The 18,522-nt window shown below is 52.4% G+C and overlaps 2 protein-coding genes across 2 annotated transcripts in view; one reads left to right on the top strand and one right to left on the bottom strand.

Annotated features, from left to right (window-relative positions):
• Positions 1-5,002, top strand: part of IGF1R (insulin like growth factor 1 receptor) — a 244,071-nt gene extending 239,069 nt beyond the window's left edge. Inside the window, exon 21 of the mRNA XM_077762414.1 lies at positions 4,018-5,002. Coding sequence (XP_077618540.1) covers positions 4,018-4,399 — 382 coding nt within the window. The 3' untranslated portion in view covers positions 4,400-5,002. The remainder of the gene's footprint in view (positions 1-4,017) is intronic.
• Positions 5,003-16,426: 11,424 nt separating this feature from the next.
• The window catches only part of PGPEP1L (pyroglutamyl-peptidase I like), a 5,019-nt gene continuing 2,923 nt past the window's right edge, over positions 16,427-18,522 (bottom strand). The window contains 3 exon segments of the mRNA XM_077762413.1: positions 16,427-16,525; positions 16,527-16,677; positions 17,377-17,607. Coding sequence (XP_077618539.1) covers positions 16,427-16,525; positions 16,527-16,677; positions 17,377-17,607 — 481 coding nt within the window.

Genomic DNA, 18,522 nt, shown 5'->3' with positions numbered 1-18,522 from the left:
GGGAGGCCCCACAGGCAGCTGGGGTGGGCTCCTCGGAGCAGCCGGGAAGCCCCATCCACTCAACAGCGCCGAGCCCTGTGGTCCAAGCCACAGGCAGCCCAGGCTCGTGAGCCTTTATGTCGAGACTCCGTTTGAATTCATGTATTGGCAAGTGGCACGAGATCGGCTTTGGCTCGTGGTCCGCTGGTGGCTCCGCATTTTAAATGGACAGCCACGCCCGCCCTTAACCACCTCTTGTGCTCTCCCCTCTGCCACGAGCGTCCTCGAGTGCCCGTGTCCGCACGCTGAGTGCCCACATCCCCAGAGAGGGCTGCGAGGCGAGGGCCCGGCTTTCAGAAGCCGGGTGGCGGAAGGACGGAGGGCAGGACAGGGCTGGAGTGGAGGTGCGCCCCGAGCGGGGAGCCCGGGGCCAGGCGGCCGTATTTTTTCCGTAGAACTTCCCCCATGTCACCGGTCCAGAGCCTTGCCAGGGAAGTCCTCCGTACACACGGCGCAGGAAGGAATTGGGACTTTTTAGCCCAGGGAGTCCCCAGCTCATAGGGGAGCCGGAAACACATACAGTGGACTCGGGTGGTCTCCGCAGTCGTCGAACGTGCCTCTCCCCGTTGCTGTGGTTCCGGGCTGGCTGTGCGGGCCTAGGGCGCTGGAGTAGAATCCAGTCAGGAAGGGCCGTTCCTGCCTGCTCGGCCGTGCGACTGCGGGCCGTCCCTGGTACCTGGGCCCCGCGTCTGGTCTCAGTCCAAAGCCAGGGTGGCATGGGGTGAGTGGCACTGGCGGGCCCAGCTGAGAAGCAAGTGGCTAATACGACAATCCTGGCTGTTCTAGGCTGCCAAGAGGAGGAGGAGGTGGAGGAGGGGCCTGCCGGGCCGTGCGGGGCCTTCTAGAATCTGGTCTTTGTTGCACTGATTGTCAGGTGGACCGAGGCCAGGCCGCCTCTCACACCTTGGCTTGTGATCACCACCTGCATGCGTGCAGCAGCGCCGAGGAGGGTGGCGGCCCCCAGGCGCCCTGTGTGCAGGACAGTTGTCCCTCTTCCCTCACACCGCCTCCTCGGGTCCCCCTTGTCTCTAAGTGTCTGCACACCGGGTAAAGCACTGCTCCGCCTTCCCAGAGCTGACTGGTTACAAAACATGTGCCTTTTAAAAGAAGAGATTTATCAGCTCATAAATCCTTCTAGAGTCTACTGGAAAGTGTTCTTGTGGACATAGTGTAAACAAGGTCGTGAATCCTATGGAGTAAGAAAGACTTCCTTTTATGGGCAGGCCTGGAAGGGCTGTGACTCTGGGAGGGTTTAAGAGCGGCAGCACGTGGCTTGTTCGTGCTGATGGCACTCCAGGCACTGGTGGCACCTCCTCGGCACCTCCCCTCCCCCCCGCCACCCCTGGCCACAGGGGCTCCGAGCCAGGCACATCACGTGTTCTTGGCCCTGGCTGCCCTTCTGTTCAGGGAGCAGGCAGCCAGAGAGGAAATCACAGGCGAGCCAGAGAGAGGGGTCTCCTGTATTTACGGCCCGATTTATTTGGGGGGGGGGCAAGAGGGGAGTCCTCTCTCGTAGGCAACAATGGGAGGTAAGGGGAGGCAGGCTTGTGTGTCACGTGACCCGGGCAGGAGCTGTCACACTGTGACTGAGGACAGGAACGGGTCTCCTAGGGGGACCATGGTTTCTCTTGTTGCAGTTGACAAAAGTCCTCTCCCTGAGGTAGATGGTGTTCAAAGCGCCACCATACTCTTTCACAGAGAACGCCATCCCGCTCCACCCTCGCCGGTGTGGGGGCCTCGGACAAACCATCTACTCTCTCGGTGTTTCTGCTGCTTCATCTACAAAATGGGGACATGTTACAATGCACCTGCTTCTAGGCCTTGTGAGGGTTCAAGCAGCCCACACACTGAAAACCCCACCTGCCCGACACCCACCGCGTGTCACCGGATGCATTAACCAAAGGTCACCCCTGCCACGTGGTTAGCGGTGTGGCCGAGGGAAAAAGGCTGGTCTTCGTATTTTGTCCACATCTTTTTCTGCCAGAGCACAAGTGGCACACGTTTTCCGTAAAGGGCCACCCAGCCAGCACTATGGGCTCCTCGGCCAGGCAGTCTCTGTTCCAGCTGCCCGCCTCGAGGGTGGCCTTTGAAGCAGCCACAGACATATATAAACAGATGGGCATGGCTGGTCCAGTAGACGGCGATTTATAAAAACCAATTTGTAAAACCCGGCGGCAGCAGAGGCAGAAAGTCTGTCTCGGGCTCCCACCCTCCCTCCCCATCACATACTCTTCCCTCCCCGACCTGCCTCCTCCCCCGCCAGGACCTTCAAGGTAGCTCGGCCAGGTTGGCTTAGGGCTTTGTCTTTGCAGGCTGGTCTGGTGTTCCGTGGGTGTCTTCCCTGGGGCCACTCAGGTGGTCAGCCTGACAGAATGCTCGAAGCCAGTTTGGGGGGCTATGTGCTTCCTGAATATGGGGAGTTCCATTTAGCTATTTTTACTGAAAAGCACCTCTTTAGCCAGAAGTTTTAAAAATTTGTTTAATGTTTATTTTTGACAGAGATTGAGCGGGGGGGTGGGCAGAGCGAGAGACAGAGAGACAGAGACAGACAGACAGAATCCAAAGCAGGCTCCAGGCTCCGAGTGGTCAGCACAGAGCTCGATGTGGGGCTCGAACTCAAAAACTGTGAGATCATGACCTTGACCACTGAACGCCCCTCTTTGGCCAGAAGTTTTAAAACAAAACAGAGAACAGTATCTTCTGGCGAGAACCCTGACGAAGGGAAGGCTCTTCTGTTTCTGGCTCACGCGTGACAGGGCTGCTGTCCAGCCCTTTCTCAGACTGGAGCCTCGTCTGGCCCTGTGGCCGGCCTGGATGCTAGTCACCCTCGCCTTTGCTCCCAAGGTCTCCTCGGCTGGGTCTCTCTGCATTCCGGGTTCGTAAGAAGCATCCCCGCCTCCCCTGGGCCTCCTGAACACGTGTCCAAGCGCAGGCGTCCCCTGGGGCCGGGCTGCTGGCAGTAGCACACCACCCCCCTCCCTTCTTCCTCGTGCAGCCTCCTGCTCCTCAGCCGGGGGGCGCGGGGCAGGGGGGAGGCCGCCTCCCGTCGTCCGCTGGACTCTGAGGCTTCACAGAAGTTTGCAGCCCAGGCGCCGCCGTGGTCCAGCTGGTGAGACCCGGCACAGGCTTCGTGCCGTGTTCTCTGCCTGTCCCCTCGCCTGGGCAGGGACCCTTGCACCCGGCTGGGCCTTCCCACCTTGTCGGGGTCTGGCTGCAGGTCTTCATAGGACTTTCAGTTCGGCGCTGCCTGGACGCGAGGCCGGACCCTGGGTGGTGGGCGCGGCAGGCAGCCCGGGAGGCTAGACCGGGACCGCAGAGCCCGGCCGAGCGCNCATGCCCGGCCCCGGGAAGTGGGGCTGAAGGAGAGGTCACTGTCAGGATAGCTGTGATCACTCCTAAGCCTTTTTTTTTTTTTTAACTTTATTTTTATTTATTTTGAGAGAGAGAGAGTCCGAGCAGGGAAGGGGCAGAAAGAGGGGGAGAGAGAGAATCCCATGCAGGTTCCGCACTGTCAGCACAGAGCCCAGTGCAGGGCTTGAACTCACAAACCATGAGGTCATGACCTGAGCTGAAGTCGGACGCTTAACCGACTGAGCCTCCCAGGCGCCCCATTCTTAAGCCTTATTAGTGAGACACCAGAGGCTTCCCGCACTCTAGTTCCGGAAGGAGTGTTTCACTGGTGGCTCCAAGAGACGCTCACGTGGATGCCATGTCGGGTTCTTATTTCTTAGCACTGTCCCCGTAACACCTGTAATGACAGACTCTGCGCGAACCCGGATTTATCCTCAGGAAATGAGAGGTTGGGTTTTGTCCCGGTGATGGTCCTGGGTCCCTGGAGTGAAAGCAGTGGGGGCCACCATCCAGAGAGAAATGGCCGAGCTGTCTCCCTGCTCTCGGTGCACGCGCGGCGGGCAGGGGCTGCAGGGAGGCCACCGCTCGCGGCCCGGCCCACCGTCTGTCTGTCTGTCTCTGTCCCAGGTTTGAACTGATGCGCATGTGCTGGCAGTACAACCCCAAGATGAGGCCTTCCTTCCTGGAGATCATCAGCAGCATCAAGGACGAGATGGAGCCCGGCTTCCGGGAGGTGTCCTTCTACTACAGCGAGGAGAACAAGCCGCCCGAGCCGGAGGAGCTGGACCTGGAGCCGGAGGACATGGAGAGCGTCCCCCTGGACCCCTCCGCCTCCTCGTCCTCCCTGCCGCTGCCCGACAGACACTCAGGACACAAGGCCGAGAACGGCCCGGGCCCCGGCGTGCTGGTGCTCCGCGCCAGCTTCGACGAGAGACAGCCTTACGCGCACATGAACGGGGGACGCAAGAACGAGAGGGCCTTGCCTCTGCCCCAGTCTTCGACCTGCTGATCCTTGGATCCCGGATCCCGTGCAAACAGTAACGTGTGTGCACGCTCGGCGGCGGGTGGGGGGAGGGGGGTAGTTTTCACAATCGATTCACAGCCTCCTGTACCTCAGTGGATCTCCAGAACTGCCATTGCTGCCCGCGGGAGATGGCTTCTCTGCAGTAAACACATTCGGGATGTTCCTTTTTTCAATATGCAAGCAGCTTTTTATTTCCCTACCCGAACCCTTAACTGACATGGGCCTTTAAGAACCTTAATGACAACACTTAATAGCAACAGAACACTTGAGAATCGAGTCTCCTCACTCTTTCCCTGTCTCTCCTCTAATTTTGTCTCCCTCCTCTCTCTCTCTCTCTCACCTTTCTCTTTCTTTCTGCTTCATAATGGAAAAATACTTGCCGCAAGCCCAGCTGGGACACCCTTTTGATCGAGGAAGCGGCTGTCCCTCCCTGTGGCCCCCCATTGCCCCTGTGCACACCTGCCTGTCACCGTAGGTCTTTATAAAAACAAAACAAAACAAAACAAAACACCTTGAGACGGAATTTTTTTACCTGTATCTTTCACCTTTTTAGGGACATACAAAATTAAAAAAGGGCCATCATTCATTCGAGGTTGTCACCATTTTAACGCTGCCAAATTCTGCCAAAACCCTGACCTTCCTCCTTCACGGCCCCCCCACACTTATTTCCTTGTTTCCAGAGGCATGGGGCGAGCATGGCATCTAGTCACGTCATTTAAGGGCCACACGGATGACGCGCTCCATCTGGTCGCCCCTGGCGTTCTTTTCAAGTCTTACGTCCACACAGGTCTGATCGCTTTCTGACTAGGCTGTTATTTGGGGGAAGTGGACAGGATGGGATTTTCTCTCGGTGAAGACTGGGAGAAGCCAGACCCGGCTTCCCTGCCCCTCTTCCNTCTTCCACCTGCCAGTCTCCTGTCCCCCCACCTCAGCCCCCCACCCCTGGCTCCCGGCCCCCAGGACACAGATGGGAAGGGGTTTCCAGGGACTCAGCCCAACTGTTTATGCAGGTTTGCAAGGAACAGAAATTCAGACACCATCACAACAGTAAGAAGAAAAGCAGTAAATGGATTCAAGCATCCTAAGCTTCGTTGACATTTCCTCTGTTACTAGGACTTCTCCACGGCCTTACAGTTCTATGTTAGACCGTGAGACATTTGCATACACATCGTCTTTCATGTCACTTTTATAACTTTTTTACGGTTCAGATATTCATCTATACGTCTGTACAGAAAAAAAAAGCTGCTATTTTTTTTGTCCTTTATCTTTGTGGATTTAATCTATGAAAACCTTCAGGTCTACCCTCCTTCCCTCTCTGCTCACTCCAAGAAACTTCTTACGCTTTGTACTCGAGTGCGTGACTTTCTTCCTCTCTTCCCAGTAATCGATAACTTCTCAAACATAATCTGCCATGAACTGTTTGATGCCTTTTTATAAATAACGCCCTCCCCTCCCTGCTCCCCGCTCCCCCTGCCCGTTAGTTGCGTTCTCACCCGTAGGCTCTGTGGGCACGAGGCTGGCGAGGGAGGCCGGCGAGGGAGGCCGGCACCCCCCGCGCCCCCCCTCCCCCGCCCGGCCTGCTCTCTGCCACGCTGGAGTCTGTTACAGTGCAAGACATGAAGCAAACTCAGGTCAGAAAACAAAAGGTTAAATACGTTGTTCAGTGTTCCTAGTTGCCGTCGTCAGAGAGTCTCGCCTTCTCTTTCCCTCACCTCCGTGTCAGTCGTGACACACAGATCTCTCTATTTTTTTAATTCCTGGGCACAACAGCAGTTGGAGCTGCAGACGCTAGGCATTTGGATTACTTCTTTTTTTTTTTTTTTAATGGACATTTAGCCCTTCCATCCCATGACAACCGGCTGCTGAGTCCAAGGGTGCAGCAGAGCGGCGTCCCGCGGGCCCCTCCGTGGCCTCCGCCGCCGCCCTCCAGTCCCACCTACCCACCTCCAGATCCAGAAGGTCCCAGGGGGCCTCCCAGACACTGGCAGGGAGGAGGCCCCGGGGGTGGCCTCCTCAGGGCATCAGCCAGCCCCCACCCCCGCCAGGGTACGGGGTCAGAGGGGCCCGGTCGGGACGGAGCACACACGGACACCACGGTGGCTGGTGGCCCGGTGGCCCAGGAGCCCGGTGCGCTCCCCGGGGCGGTTGAGGGGGGACTGGAGCCCTGGCGCCGGCTCGCTCCTCCCCGGCCAGGAATCCCAGTCCTCGGGGCCCGGGGCCCAGGGGTCTTGTTTTGTTTAGTTTTTAGCACTTCTCACCAGAGTGATGACAGCACCCGAGTTGCTTCTGGGATGGAAATGTTTAAAGTACGAGGAAGAACAAAGCTAAAGTCTGATGGTTGCTAGTCGAGACTGGAGACGAAACACGAGAAAGCAAGCGTGTCGCGCTTTTTCTGGTCGGTTGCTTCANCCCCATAGTTTTTCCCCCTTAAAAAAAAAAAAGAAAAAACTGAGAAAAAGAAAAAAAGTTAATTAAGAAGGTATTATATGTAGGAGTTTTAATTTATTTTGTGATACCAGTTTCAATCACTGTAGAGAAGCCCCCCATTATGAATTTAAATACCGAGGAAAGGGTTTTGTGTGCGCGCGTGTGTGTAAGACAGGACAGTTTTCGGGTTTCTTTTGGTTTTTTGGTTTTGTTTTCGTGTTTGGTTTTGGTTTTCAAACATTTATCTACCTCACTCTTATTTTTTATATGTGTGTATATACAGACGACTACATCTCCCATCTCTCAGCACCTGACAGCATGCCGTCGGTACCGGTAACCTCATCCACACACAGGCTGCGCACACCAGGCAGGGAGAGGCCAGGAGGCCGTATTCCGGGGTCGGAGCCACACTAACCCGCCTCTCCGCTCAGTTCACACAGCTTGCCTTTTCCCCAGACGTCTCGTCTTCTCCTCCCCCTCCTCCTCCCCCTCCCCTTCCTCGCTGGGCTTCCTAGGAGGCTCCTGTTAGGATTCCCTTCCTCCCGGCCCAGGGCGCCCCGAGCGAGCGGGCAGCGGGGTGGGGGCTGGGAGGCTGCCTGGCTGTCCCAGGCTGTCACTGAAACAGACTTTGCGCGGATCGAATGACACGCAAATTTGGTCATCTGAGAGACGACTCGTTTTGCAGGTTTTGAGGACAGGGAGCACCGAGGTGGGCAGTCAGTCTCTGGGCCATGACCGCGCCTGTCCCGTGCGGCGGCGTTCGGGTCTCGGGCCGCCGCTCCGGCCGCCAAGGCCAGGCCTGCACTGGTTCCGATCGCAGGTGCAGCCACGTCGGCGCCTTGAGCGCCTGGCCCTCAGGCCTCCTGCCCGAGCGCACAGAGGGCGCTGCACTCGAGGATGCACACAGGAGGGCCCCCCTCTCCCCGACTGTTCCCCCGCTTCCCCCTCATCCCCTCCTCCCCCAGGGGAAAACAGAGACCAACCCCTCGGGCTGGAAGGGACTGGCGGCGGACGCCCGGCCTCCTCCCAGGGTGGCACTGCCTCCCCGCCACCCCGCTGCTCACAGGGGCGGATGGCGGGCTCCCCACTTCCAGCAGCTGCTCTCACAGGCACTGGCACCCTTTCTAGGAGACGTGGGAGGGGGGCTCCCCAAGGGCGGGGGGTTCCTTTCAGACCCCGCGCTGCAGCTCCGTCCTGCCGGCACACCACTCTCTTTCCCCCACCCCCTGGCATCTTAAGGTCACTGAGAAATACTGTCAGATCAGGGTTTTCTTCTTCCACACCATAGGTGACCCCTTGGAATAGTAGCCTCTCCTCTTTTGCACAAACCTCCCGGTTTCCACAACTGGATTTCTACAGATCATTCAGCTGGTTCTAAGGGTTTCGTTTCAACTGTCCAAGTCGTCGGTGTCCTTCTGTCTTTGTTTTATGTAGGCAGTTGCTCTTTAAGTAGAAAGAAAACACTAATAGCGTAGTGCCCATCCTAACGAATGCTTCAGAAACACTCAAATAAAAGAAAATTTTGCTTGCGCGATGGTGCAGTCATTTTACTGGACCAAACCACCCACCTTGACTCTACCAAGGCATCATCTGTCCACAGTTCTAGCCTCACCGTATGCTGATTTTCCCGCCTCTTCTTGAGTTTTCTCTTTTGTAGGCTCCACATAATTTAATCAAGCTGAGTTGTGGCATTTTTTTCCATGCAACCTCCTTCTGACAGCAGCTCACGCTGCTTGAAGTGACGTGAACCACTGAGGCACATCATTGAATTGATGTGAGCATTAAAACATTAGTACACACAGCCCTTCCCCAAGGCAGCGGGAGCTGGTGTGTTCTGGAGACACTGTCGAACTTCAGCTGTGTGACGCCCAGACCACCCCAGCTCTCCTTTATGGGATGTCATGACGTTTGACACACAGTTGGAATGAGCTTCCTCCTTGGAAGATAGAAGACCGTGTTTGTGGCCAACAGTGGCCTCTCCTTCCAATCTGTCTCTTAGGACGTGGGACGACATTTCAATGGCAGGAAAAGTGGCTTGGTAAAATAGGGGGGAAAAAGTGGTTACTGTGGAACTCCCCAATGGCAAAATGCTTGGCACGAGGTGGTGTGTTTTGGTTGGGATAACGATTTCCGAGCCAAGTATGATGCCAGTTTCTAGGCCAGTTTGTTCCACCAAAGCCTCTTTCTCAGCAGCTCACCTCTGTTGGCAGGTGGCTGTGCATGATGCAGGCTGCTGTTGTGGCAAGGCCACACTAGCTCAGATTGGTGAGAAGGCTAGGATGCTTGGCCCAAGGTCCTCAGCTGTCACTGCTGGGTCCTCCTGGGGTGGCCAGTGTCAAAGGCAACTCCTTTCCAAAACACAGGCACCCTCCGGTTGACAGTAATGCTCCACAGTATGCCTTGGCCCGTTCCAGCAGTCCCAGAAACGCATTTAAGGTTTGGGGTTTGTTCTTTTGTTGCTGTTAACTTCTGTGTTTGTCAGCTGTTGTTGTTGTTGTTTTGTTTTGTTTTTTTTTAATTTCCTGGGCTAAGCAGCATTGGGAGATATGGACCAGATCCACTCTCTAAGCACGAGTGATGAAAGTCAAACTTTCTTCCTCCCCTCTGACTAGTCGGTGGCACAAATGAGAACTTCTAGAGAGGATGCTGTGTAGATTGAACCTCTGTTGCCAGAGATGCTGAAGATACAGACCTCGGACAGGCCAGAAGGTTTCATTTTGGGCATCCAGCTTAGATGACTGGTTGGTCATTTAGAGGAAAAGCAGATGAACACTCCTTGAGGGTGGGAAGATCAGGCAGCGGGAAGCCACTGTAACAGGGTCACAACGTGACACGGAGCAAAGACTGGCAAGCAGAAGGGTGCAGGGCTAGGAAGAAGTGTGGGCCATGTTTTGAACTTGATGGTTTCTGAAGGTATCAGACCACATCAAGGCGCAGCAGTCATCCAAGGGCATTTGGTTCCAACACATAAACCTGACATCCTCCTTCGGAGACGGTTGCTGCAGTTCAGTGAGATCGTTCAAGAACGCGAACTGCATCGCACCGGTCGGTTGTCAGTTCTGGGGCATGACTTTAGAGTTTTGTTTCACCTTGTTTATGCAAGGACATAATGGTCGCTCATCTGTACGTCCACGTTTGCGTGTGTCCACATCTTTCTGGTTAAACATTGTTTTAATTAGTCACTCATTAGTGTTTTCAATAGGGCTCTTAAGTCCAGTAGATTACGGGTAGTCAGTTGACGAAGATCTGGTTTACAAGAACTAATTAAATGTTTCATTGCATTTTTGTAAGAACATAGAATAATTTTATAAAATGTTTGTAGTTTATAATTGCCGAAAATAATTTAAAGACACTTTTTTTCTCTGTGTGTGCAAATGTGTTTGTGATCCATTTTTTTAGGACACCTGTTTACTAGCTAGCTTTACAATATGCCAAAAAAAAAAAAAAAAAAAAGATTTTTTTCCCCCCTGACCCAGGCCGTGGTTCACCCTTTTCCCCTCCCCCCCCCCACGCTTTGTGCCCTAGTTTATAACAAAAGAATGATGATGATTTAAGAAGTAGTTCTGTATCTTCAGTATCTTGGTCTTCCGGAACCCTCTGGTTGGGAAGGGGATCATCTTTCGCTGGTCATTTCCCTTTGGAGTGTAAGACTGAAAGAACCTCATTGGCCAAGGACACAGCAGAGGTGTTGCAGCCCAGCCGTGCCCCTGGCACTCCGGAGCATCTGGTTTGGTTGGTGGGGTCGTCACCGTGGGCATGCAATGCCTGGAGAGGGAAGGACCTGATGGCGCGGTGATCACAGCATGCAGACTTATCACGCTAAGGATGATAATTCTGGTGCGCGCAGGCCGTTTGCTTACATGCCTCCTATCGTGATTAGCGCTTTGTTCTAACAAGGAAGAGACCCTAGTTCTTTTATTTAAGGCAGAACACCGAAGATACATTTTTCCAGTCCCAAACAAGTCCCTTTGCGTAAAAAGTACACACACACAAAAATGTGTTTAAGTTGGACTCCATTTCCTCTCGCTCCCCAATGGATTATTGGCCATGTCTACACTACTCCACAAAATCTCCATCATTAGAAATATCTGGATGTTTTGCACTACATGGGAGAAAGGTCCAGAAACAATTGGTTTTTTGTTTTCCACTGTTCATGCAGATGTTTGGCGTTGCATAGACACGCCCACAGGTGGAACAGATGCTTGGCAAAAACACCTGTCTGCTTTCTAAGCCAGTGAGGTTGAGGTGAGAGGTTTGCCAGAGTGTCTACCTCTGGGGCAGAGAGAAAAAAGAATCAAACCAGAAGGCGCAATGGAATGGATGCATCGCAAATAATGCATTTTCTGAGTTTTCTTGTTTAAAAAAAGTTTTTTAAAAAAGTAAAAAAAAAAAGGTAATAACATGGCCAATTTGTTACATAAAATGACTTTCTGTGTATAAATTATTCCTAAAAAAATTCCTGTTTATATAAAAAAAAATCAGTAGATGAAAAAAATTTCAAAATGTTTTTGTATATTCTGTTGTAAGAATTTATTCCTGTTACTGCGATATACTCTGGATTCTTTACATTATGGGGAAAAAAAAGAAACTTTGTCTATTTTGAATGGCTGGAGCTAAGGCAACTTTAGTTTCTCTTACTCTGCTTTTTTCTAGTAGTTAAAGTACTACATGGTTTAAGTTAAATAAAAGAATTCTGTATGCATTGTTGGTCTCTGACTTCGTTCCCCTCCCTTTCTGGAAGAGTCCCCACGCTTCTGAGGCCAGGGAGCTGAGCTACGTGTGGCATGTGTGTTCACACATGTCACTCGGAGGTGTTCTGCATGGAGGCTCTGCTTTATTTCTGACGGCTGAGTGTTCGCAGCATGCAAATCGCTGCGGGGGACAGCAAGGCTCTTCTGTCTCTTCCTCCATTAAATTGGCTGGAAGGAAATTTGAATACATAAAATATAGAAATCTATACTTCAGTTTTGACCGATCTGCAGACTTTTCTGGTATCTTCCACTGACAAAAGTTAGGCCGAGGCAGGATTGCCCTCGGGTGACTCTGGGACAAAGGACTCAACCTTCACATTTCCCTGTCCTCGTTGGTACCGCATGGCCAGCAGAGTCAGGATGCACATGCAAACCAATCAGGCACACGGGATGTGGCTCGCTGGCGCTGTTCAAANTTTTTTTTTTTATGGCCATGGGAAATGGCTATAGTAAGAAATGTGAATAATATACATTCAAAGGTAACAAGCTGTAAGTGCTCTGGAATCAGACCACAAGCCCATCAGGAGGGCGATCATTTCTCGACACTTCGACTGTAAGAAAGTACACTCCAGGAACAAGGTCAGGCACTGTGTAAAGGGCAGGCTAGCAAGGTGTGGGCAGCAGAGGTCAATCAAAGGCCACAGTTATTTCAGATCCAGTGAGTCGCACAAACATTCGGATCTAAAGACAAAACACCTTCCTCAAAGAGAGGACCGTCTCAGGCTCTTGGTGTGGCCCCAGGGTGTCTGCTCACCACGGGCACTCGGGACCGTCACTGGATGACTGATGGGTACAGGCTGGCTCAGTTCCAGGGGTTGGGGGGGGCGGGGTGCATAGGCTGGCAGCAGGAGGACATAGGAGTCTGGTGTGGCACTCCCACGTTCCCCGGCAGATCAGTGGTGCGCTCTTGGCTTGAGGCGCCATCTTCCACACTCATCCTCAGCCAGAAGCAGCAGCAGTTTCTTCTCAGGATGAAGGTGATGTGTCTTTACAAATGTTAGAGCCTCTCCTCACTGCGCCACTTCTTAAGACCACAGATCCCATGGGGCTATTTCTGTACTTCTGGTCACAGGTCCAGCCACAAGCCCAGACTCAGTAAGGTGTGTGTGTTGTGTGTGTGTGTGTGTGTGTACGGGGGGTGCTCATCATGGACAGACTCGCACATCTGTTCTCTCACCAGATATTCACAACTCTGCAAAGGAAGGACTTTCTTTACTCTTCTATGGATAAGCAAACCTGCAGATGTGCTCGAGACTCCCCAGCTATTAAGTGACCAACCCAGGGTTCAACCTGTTTAAGCTGGGTCAGCTTTCAGATGGACTCAGAACTGCCATGTAGCAGCCACAAGTAAACAGGCCCCAGGATGTACCAACAGAAGATGGTGGGCCACTGAGAGCAGGATGTGATCGGGCCCTCTGGATTCTCCCTGAAGAATGTCAGAGGTCACACAGGGGGAGATGACTGGGATGGTCATCAAGAGGGAGCTCTGGTAAAGGGTTAGTATCCAAAATCTATAGAGAACTTATCAAACTCAATACCCAAAAAACAAATAACCCAGTGAAGAAATGGGCAAAAGACATGAACAGACACTTCTCCAAAGAAGACATCCAGATGGCCAACAGACACATGAAAAAAATGCTAAACACCACTCATCATCTGGGAAATACAAATCAAAACCACACTGAGATATCACCTCACACCTGTCAGAATGGCTAACATGAACAACTCAGGCAAGAATAGTTGGCGAGGATGCGGAGAAAGAGCTCTCTTGCACTGCTGGTGGGAATGCAAACTGGTGCAGACACTCTGGAAAAACAGTATGGAGGTTCCTCAAAAAACTAACAATGGAACTACCCTACAACCCAGCAATTGTTCTACTAGGTATTTATCTGAAGGATACAAAAATGCTGATTTGAAGGGGCACATACACCCCAACGTTTTAGCAGCGCTATCGACAACAGCCAAAGTATGGAAAGAGCCCAAATGTCCATCGACTGATGAATGGATGAAAAAGATGTGGTGTGTATACACACACACACACACACACACACACACACAATGGAGCATTACTCAGCAATCAAAAAGAATGAAATCTTGCCATGTGCAACTGCATGGATGGAACTAGAGGGTATTATGCTAAGCAAAATTAGTCGGAGAAAGAATTATCACATGACTTCACTCATATGGGGACTTTTAAGATACAAAACAGATGAACAGGGAAAGGAAGCAAAAATAATATAAAAACAGGGAGAGAACAAAACATAAGAGGCTCTTAAATACAGAGAACAAACAGAGGGTTACTGGAGCGGTTGTGGGAGGGGGGAGGGGCTAAGTGGGGGAGGGGCGTTAAGGAATCTACTCCTGAAATCATAGTTGCACCATGTGCTAACTTGGATGCAAATTATAAAAAATAAATTCTCGAAAGTAAAAAAATGACTAAAAATTTAAAAAACACTGTTCAACTGCAGAAAATAAAGCCTTCTAAATTCTTTTAAAAAAAATGAGAGAGCGAGCGAGCAAGCAAGCTCTGGGCCTCCCAACTGGATGACATCTAACAGTTTGTAAAACATGCATCACTTGGTGCCAAGCGACCTGAAAAAGCACTGAGGCGGGGTCCCGAGGCCCCCTGCCTGCCCCGGGCCTGAGACAGAGGCTACACTGGGGAGGGGGACAGAGGGGTAGCAGGCGTCTGCCCACAAATACAGAAGGGTCACCACCTGAACAACCAACACAGCCAGGCCCTGCATGCTGGCCATGCCATCCCGCTCGGCTGGCTTTCATCCACTACGATTTGACTCCAAACCGTTTTATGTCGAACAAGCCAGGTTCATTTGCAAAAGGGGGCCCGTAAAGTTTGTTCCAAAGGCACAAGGTGCCACAGAGCTAAGGATGAGCCGAGCAAGGCCCGCCCACTTCCTCTGTTAGTAAGCGCCAAATGCTTTCTCTTCCGGTGAAGGAATCTGGACACTACGTGAATAATGCTTTTTTAAAAGGGAATTAAGTGAAAGTGACGGCTGTGAGCACAACAAGGAACAAGAAATTTCCCAGACCTTAGCCACCTTCAACCCCTTCCTCCAAAACACAATGTCTCTCGCTGGATACTGCCCCCCACCCTCCCGCAAACACAAGACAAGTACATCCTTGCTTTGAGCAGCTGGACACAAGACCCAGGTGTTTGCCCAAAGGCAACATGCTAGCTGAAGAGGGGAGATTCTGTTTCTAAAAAGTAAGTATAACACCCATCATGGTGGAGAAGCCAAGCCTAGCTATTCTCCTTTAAGGCCAAACACTACTGGTAGGAATATAAAACAGCGTGATTGCCACGGGAAACGGTATTGGGCCGTTTGCCTTGGGGCGCCTGGGTGGCTCAGTCAGTTAAGCGTCCGACTTCGGCTCAGGTCATGATCTCGCAGTTCGTGGGTTTGAGCCCCACACTGGGCTCTGAGCTGACAGCTAGCTCAGAGCCTGGAGCCTGTTTCAGATTCTGTATCTCTCTCTCTCTCTCTGACCCTCTCCTGCTCACATTGTCTCTCTCTCTCTCAGAAGTAAATAAAACATTAAAAAAATTCATGGGATTGCCTTATGATCCAGCAATTCTACTCTTAAGTATATAAACAAAAGAACTGAAATTAGGAACGCTAACTTTTTTTGTGCACCTGCGTGCACAGTACTAGTGTTCACAATAACCAAAAGGTGGAGGCAACCCAGTGTCCACAAAAAGATGAACGGATCAACAAAACATGGCCTGTACTTACAATGAACTATCACGCAGCCTCAAAAAAGAAAATTCAGTCACAGGCTACAATATGGATGGGCCTCAAAGACACTACGCTGAGTGAAATAAGCCAGTCACAAAAGGACACCTATTGAAATTCATTTATACGAGGCCCTCAGAGTAATCAAATTCAGAGATGGAGGGTAGAATAATGGTTGCCAAGGGCTGGGGGTAGTCAGGAGGGGGGGATGTTATTTAATGGGTACAGAGTTTCAATTTGGGATGTTGAGAAAGTTCTAGAGATGGATGGTGGTGATGCCTGTACAAGTGAATGTACATCATGTCACTAAACACTTTAAAATGGTTAAGGGGGCTCCTGGGTGGCTCAGTCGGTTAAGTATCCGACCTTGGCTCAGGTCACCATCTCAGGGTTTGTGAGTTCGAGCCCCGCGTTAGGCTCTGTGCTGACAGCTCAGAGCCTGGAGCCTGCTTCGGATTCTGTATCTCCCTCTCCCTGCCCCTCCCCTGCTAGCGATGTCTCTCTCTCTCTCAAAAACAAACATTAAAAGAATTTTTTAATGGTTAAAAGGGTAAATTTTATCATGTGTGTGAAAACACACATGAGTTTTTAAAAGATTAGAAAAAGAAAAACCAAACACTAGAGACCCAGTGGCGCAGAAGCTGCACACGGCACCTGGATACACGAGCTTGGAGGCCAGGAATGGGGCGCCCGGCAGCAGCAGCAGCGGCTACACCTGTGTTTCCCGACTGGCCAGCTGGTCACAGATCACCGTCACGTGTGGCTCTGCCAAACAGGTCTGCGGTTTTAGCAGTCTGGGCAGGATCACACAGGCCCACTGCACAGTCTTTTTAAGAGGGGAAAAAAAAATTACTAGGATTTCATTTTATTGTCATGAAAACCATAACTGAAGCTAGTTAATCCCTTGTGAAATGTCTGCCTTTCGGAGCGTTCTTCTTTCTTCTGACAATAAAATAACCCTTTGTGATTTCGTTGGGCTAATTTCGAGCTTTTTTCCCCCTCTGTGTGAACGGTTTTACAAGCCATTTTTTAAAAGTCTCTCAAAGCACAGTTGATCTCTGCACACGGGACTGAAACATTTAATTTTCTCTAAAGGCACAGTCCCCCAATCGGTTCCCCTGGGCGGGAATCACCAGAGGCTGAGCTTCCTGAGATCCAGGCTTCGGGCTCGGCCTTCCGCATCTGCGCCAGCATGTCCTGGGTGAGGACCCGCAGGGCTTCGCCCAGCACGGGCGCTGGCAGCCGACACGATAATGGCGGCACGTGGATGAGTGCCGCGCGCCCATTTCCGTGATGCAAAGACAGGTAATAGGTGTAATCACAGACGTATCTGCAACCACACAAGACGCCACGTTACTCCTCGGGCGGGCCTCTAAGCCCGGGGCAACGTGAGCCAAAGGGACAGCGAAGCACCCGCCAAGCGTGAAGAAGGAAGGCTGCCCCCCGGGAAGGTTCTGTTCTTCTGCCTCTGAAAGCGCATGTGCGGGGAATGCGCCCGGGAGAGACGCTCGGTCTCACCGTCCCAAGACCAGCAAGTGGCCGAGCCTGAGAAAGGGCCAGATTTTCAAAGTGACTAGTCCAAAGCCCCTTGTGCCCTGGAACCCCTCTCCCTTCGTTCCTTCTGGGGGGGCTGGAGAAACTACCTACTGCGGGTCAGAGTTCGCAGGAACCAGGGTAAATCAGCCTCTGTGCGGGGCTGAATCAGAACAGCTAACTCACAACCGGGCCGCAAGAAATAAAAACCGAGCATCCACAAGACGTTAGAGGCTCTCAAAACACACCTCCCCATCTCTTCTCCTCCATCAACGCACCAGAGGCCCGGAAGGGGANTTGGAATCGAGGCCCGGGGAAGGAGGGGGTGACAATCCGCTGCTCTGCACCCTGGGTGGCACTGCGTGAGCAAGCGGCCTGCTGGCCGGCGCCAGACGGCCTCCCGGTGGGGACAGGGGTCACCCCGGGAGCGGGTCGGGTCACGCTCCAGCCACGCAGCCTCCCCACCGCCCAGGGACCCGACCCCCGCCGCGCCTACCTGCCGGCATCGCGGGAGTAGATCACCTGCACGCCATCCACCGCCACGCGCTTGCGGACGGCCCTCATGTTGACCCCTGACGCGATCACTTCCGGGCCATCGGGAAGGCACTCGCCGCGCGCGGGCCGGAAGCCCCGGATGTCGGCGTCCCAGTAACCTCGGTTCTTGGCGCACTGTTCCAGAACGATGGCCTTGGCGGAGGCGTCCAGCCCTATGTGCACAACGAGCTGCAGAAGCACAAGGGAAGGGAAACTGAGGCCTGCTCCCCGGATGTAGCTGAAGGGCTAAGTCAAGGGAGAGCACCAGCACCGGGCGCAAAACATCTCCAACCCCAGATCCGGCCGGCACAACCTCCGAGATTTCCCGCTGACTGCCTTTAATGAATATGCTGGAATGAAAAACAGCTGGACAGAAACCCATGTGGCATTTAATTTAACTGCTTTTATAGGTCTAAATATTCTGCCAGGGTAATATATTCCCTTCTTTGCCCCAGGGGTCCCCAGAGGCCCCCTGGTGGCTAAGGCTGGCACAGGAGAAGCTTCCTGTTTCTGGGGAAACTTCCATCTCTTTTATGAAACTCTAACGAAGCAAGTTAGTAACAATGTGCTAAAATATTGTTAGGGTTTCTTGAGCTGATTGTTTTTCCTCTTTGAAAAAATAGCTGCTGAGCGTTTTATCCAAACACTTGGGTCTTAATGGCTTGGTGGTTGCGTTGATCTAATCATCTGGTTTTCCTGTTTTATGGATATTTGTTCCAGTTTTTCATAGAATAACTCTGTTCGGATAAAAAAGGCTGGGCGTCATGTAGACGGGACCTCCCCGGGTGCAGGACCAGCTCCACGCTTTTCCAGGACCAAAAGGTCTTGGCCTCACTCGTCACCTCGCAACCAACCTGCCCTGCCTGGGCATGGCCGGGACCCAACCCAGGGGCCACTCTGGTAGGTGGAAACTATCTTTGAGTCCTGGCGAGGAATAAAGATTCCATTTATTTTCCTCCTTCTCTCTCTCCCCAGAATATTCTTCCAAGATCGACTCTATTTCAGCTTAAACTCTTCCAGACACACCCAGAACCTTAGGATCTTACTGGTGGGACGTGGGGGCGGATGGCACCTCAGCCAGCAACTCCAGAACCAGGTGGGGGGGGGT

This window comes from Crocuta crocuta, unplaced genomic scaffold (assembly GCF_008692635.1).
Source record: "Crocuta crocuta isolate KB4526 unplaced genomic scaffold, BGI_CrCroc_1.0 scaffold93, whole genome shotgun sequence".
In the NCBI taxonomy this organism is placed as follows: domain Eukaryota; kingdom Metazoa; phylum Chordata; class Mammalia; order Carnivora; family Hyaenidae; genus Crocuta; species Crocuta crocuta.
Note: the sequence above shows the minus strand (reverse complement) of the source record. Positions and strands in the feature narration are given on the sequence as shown.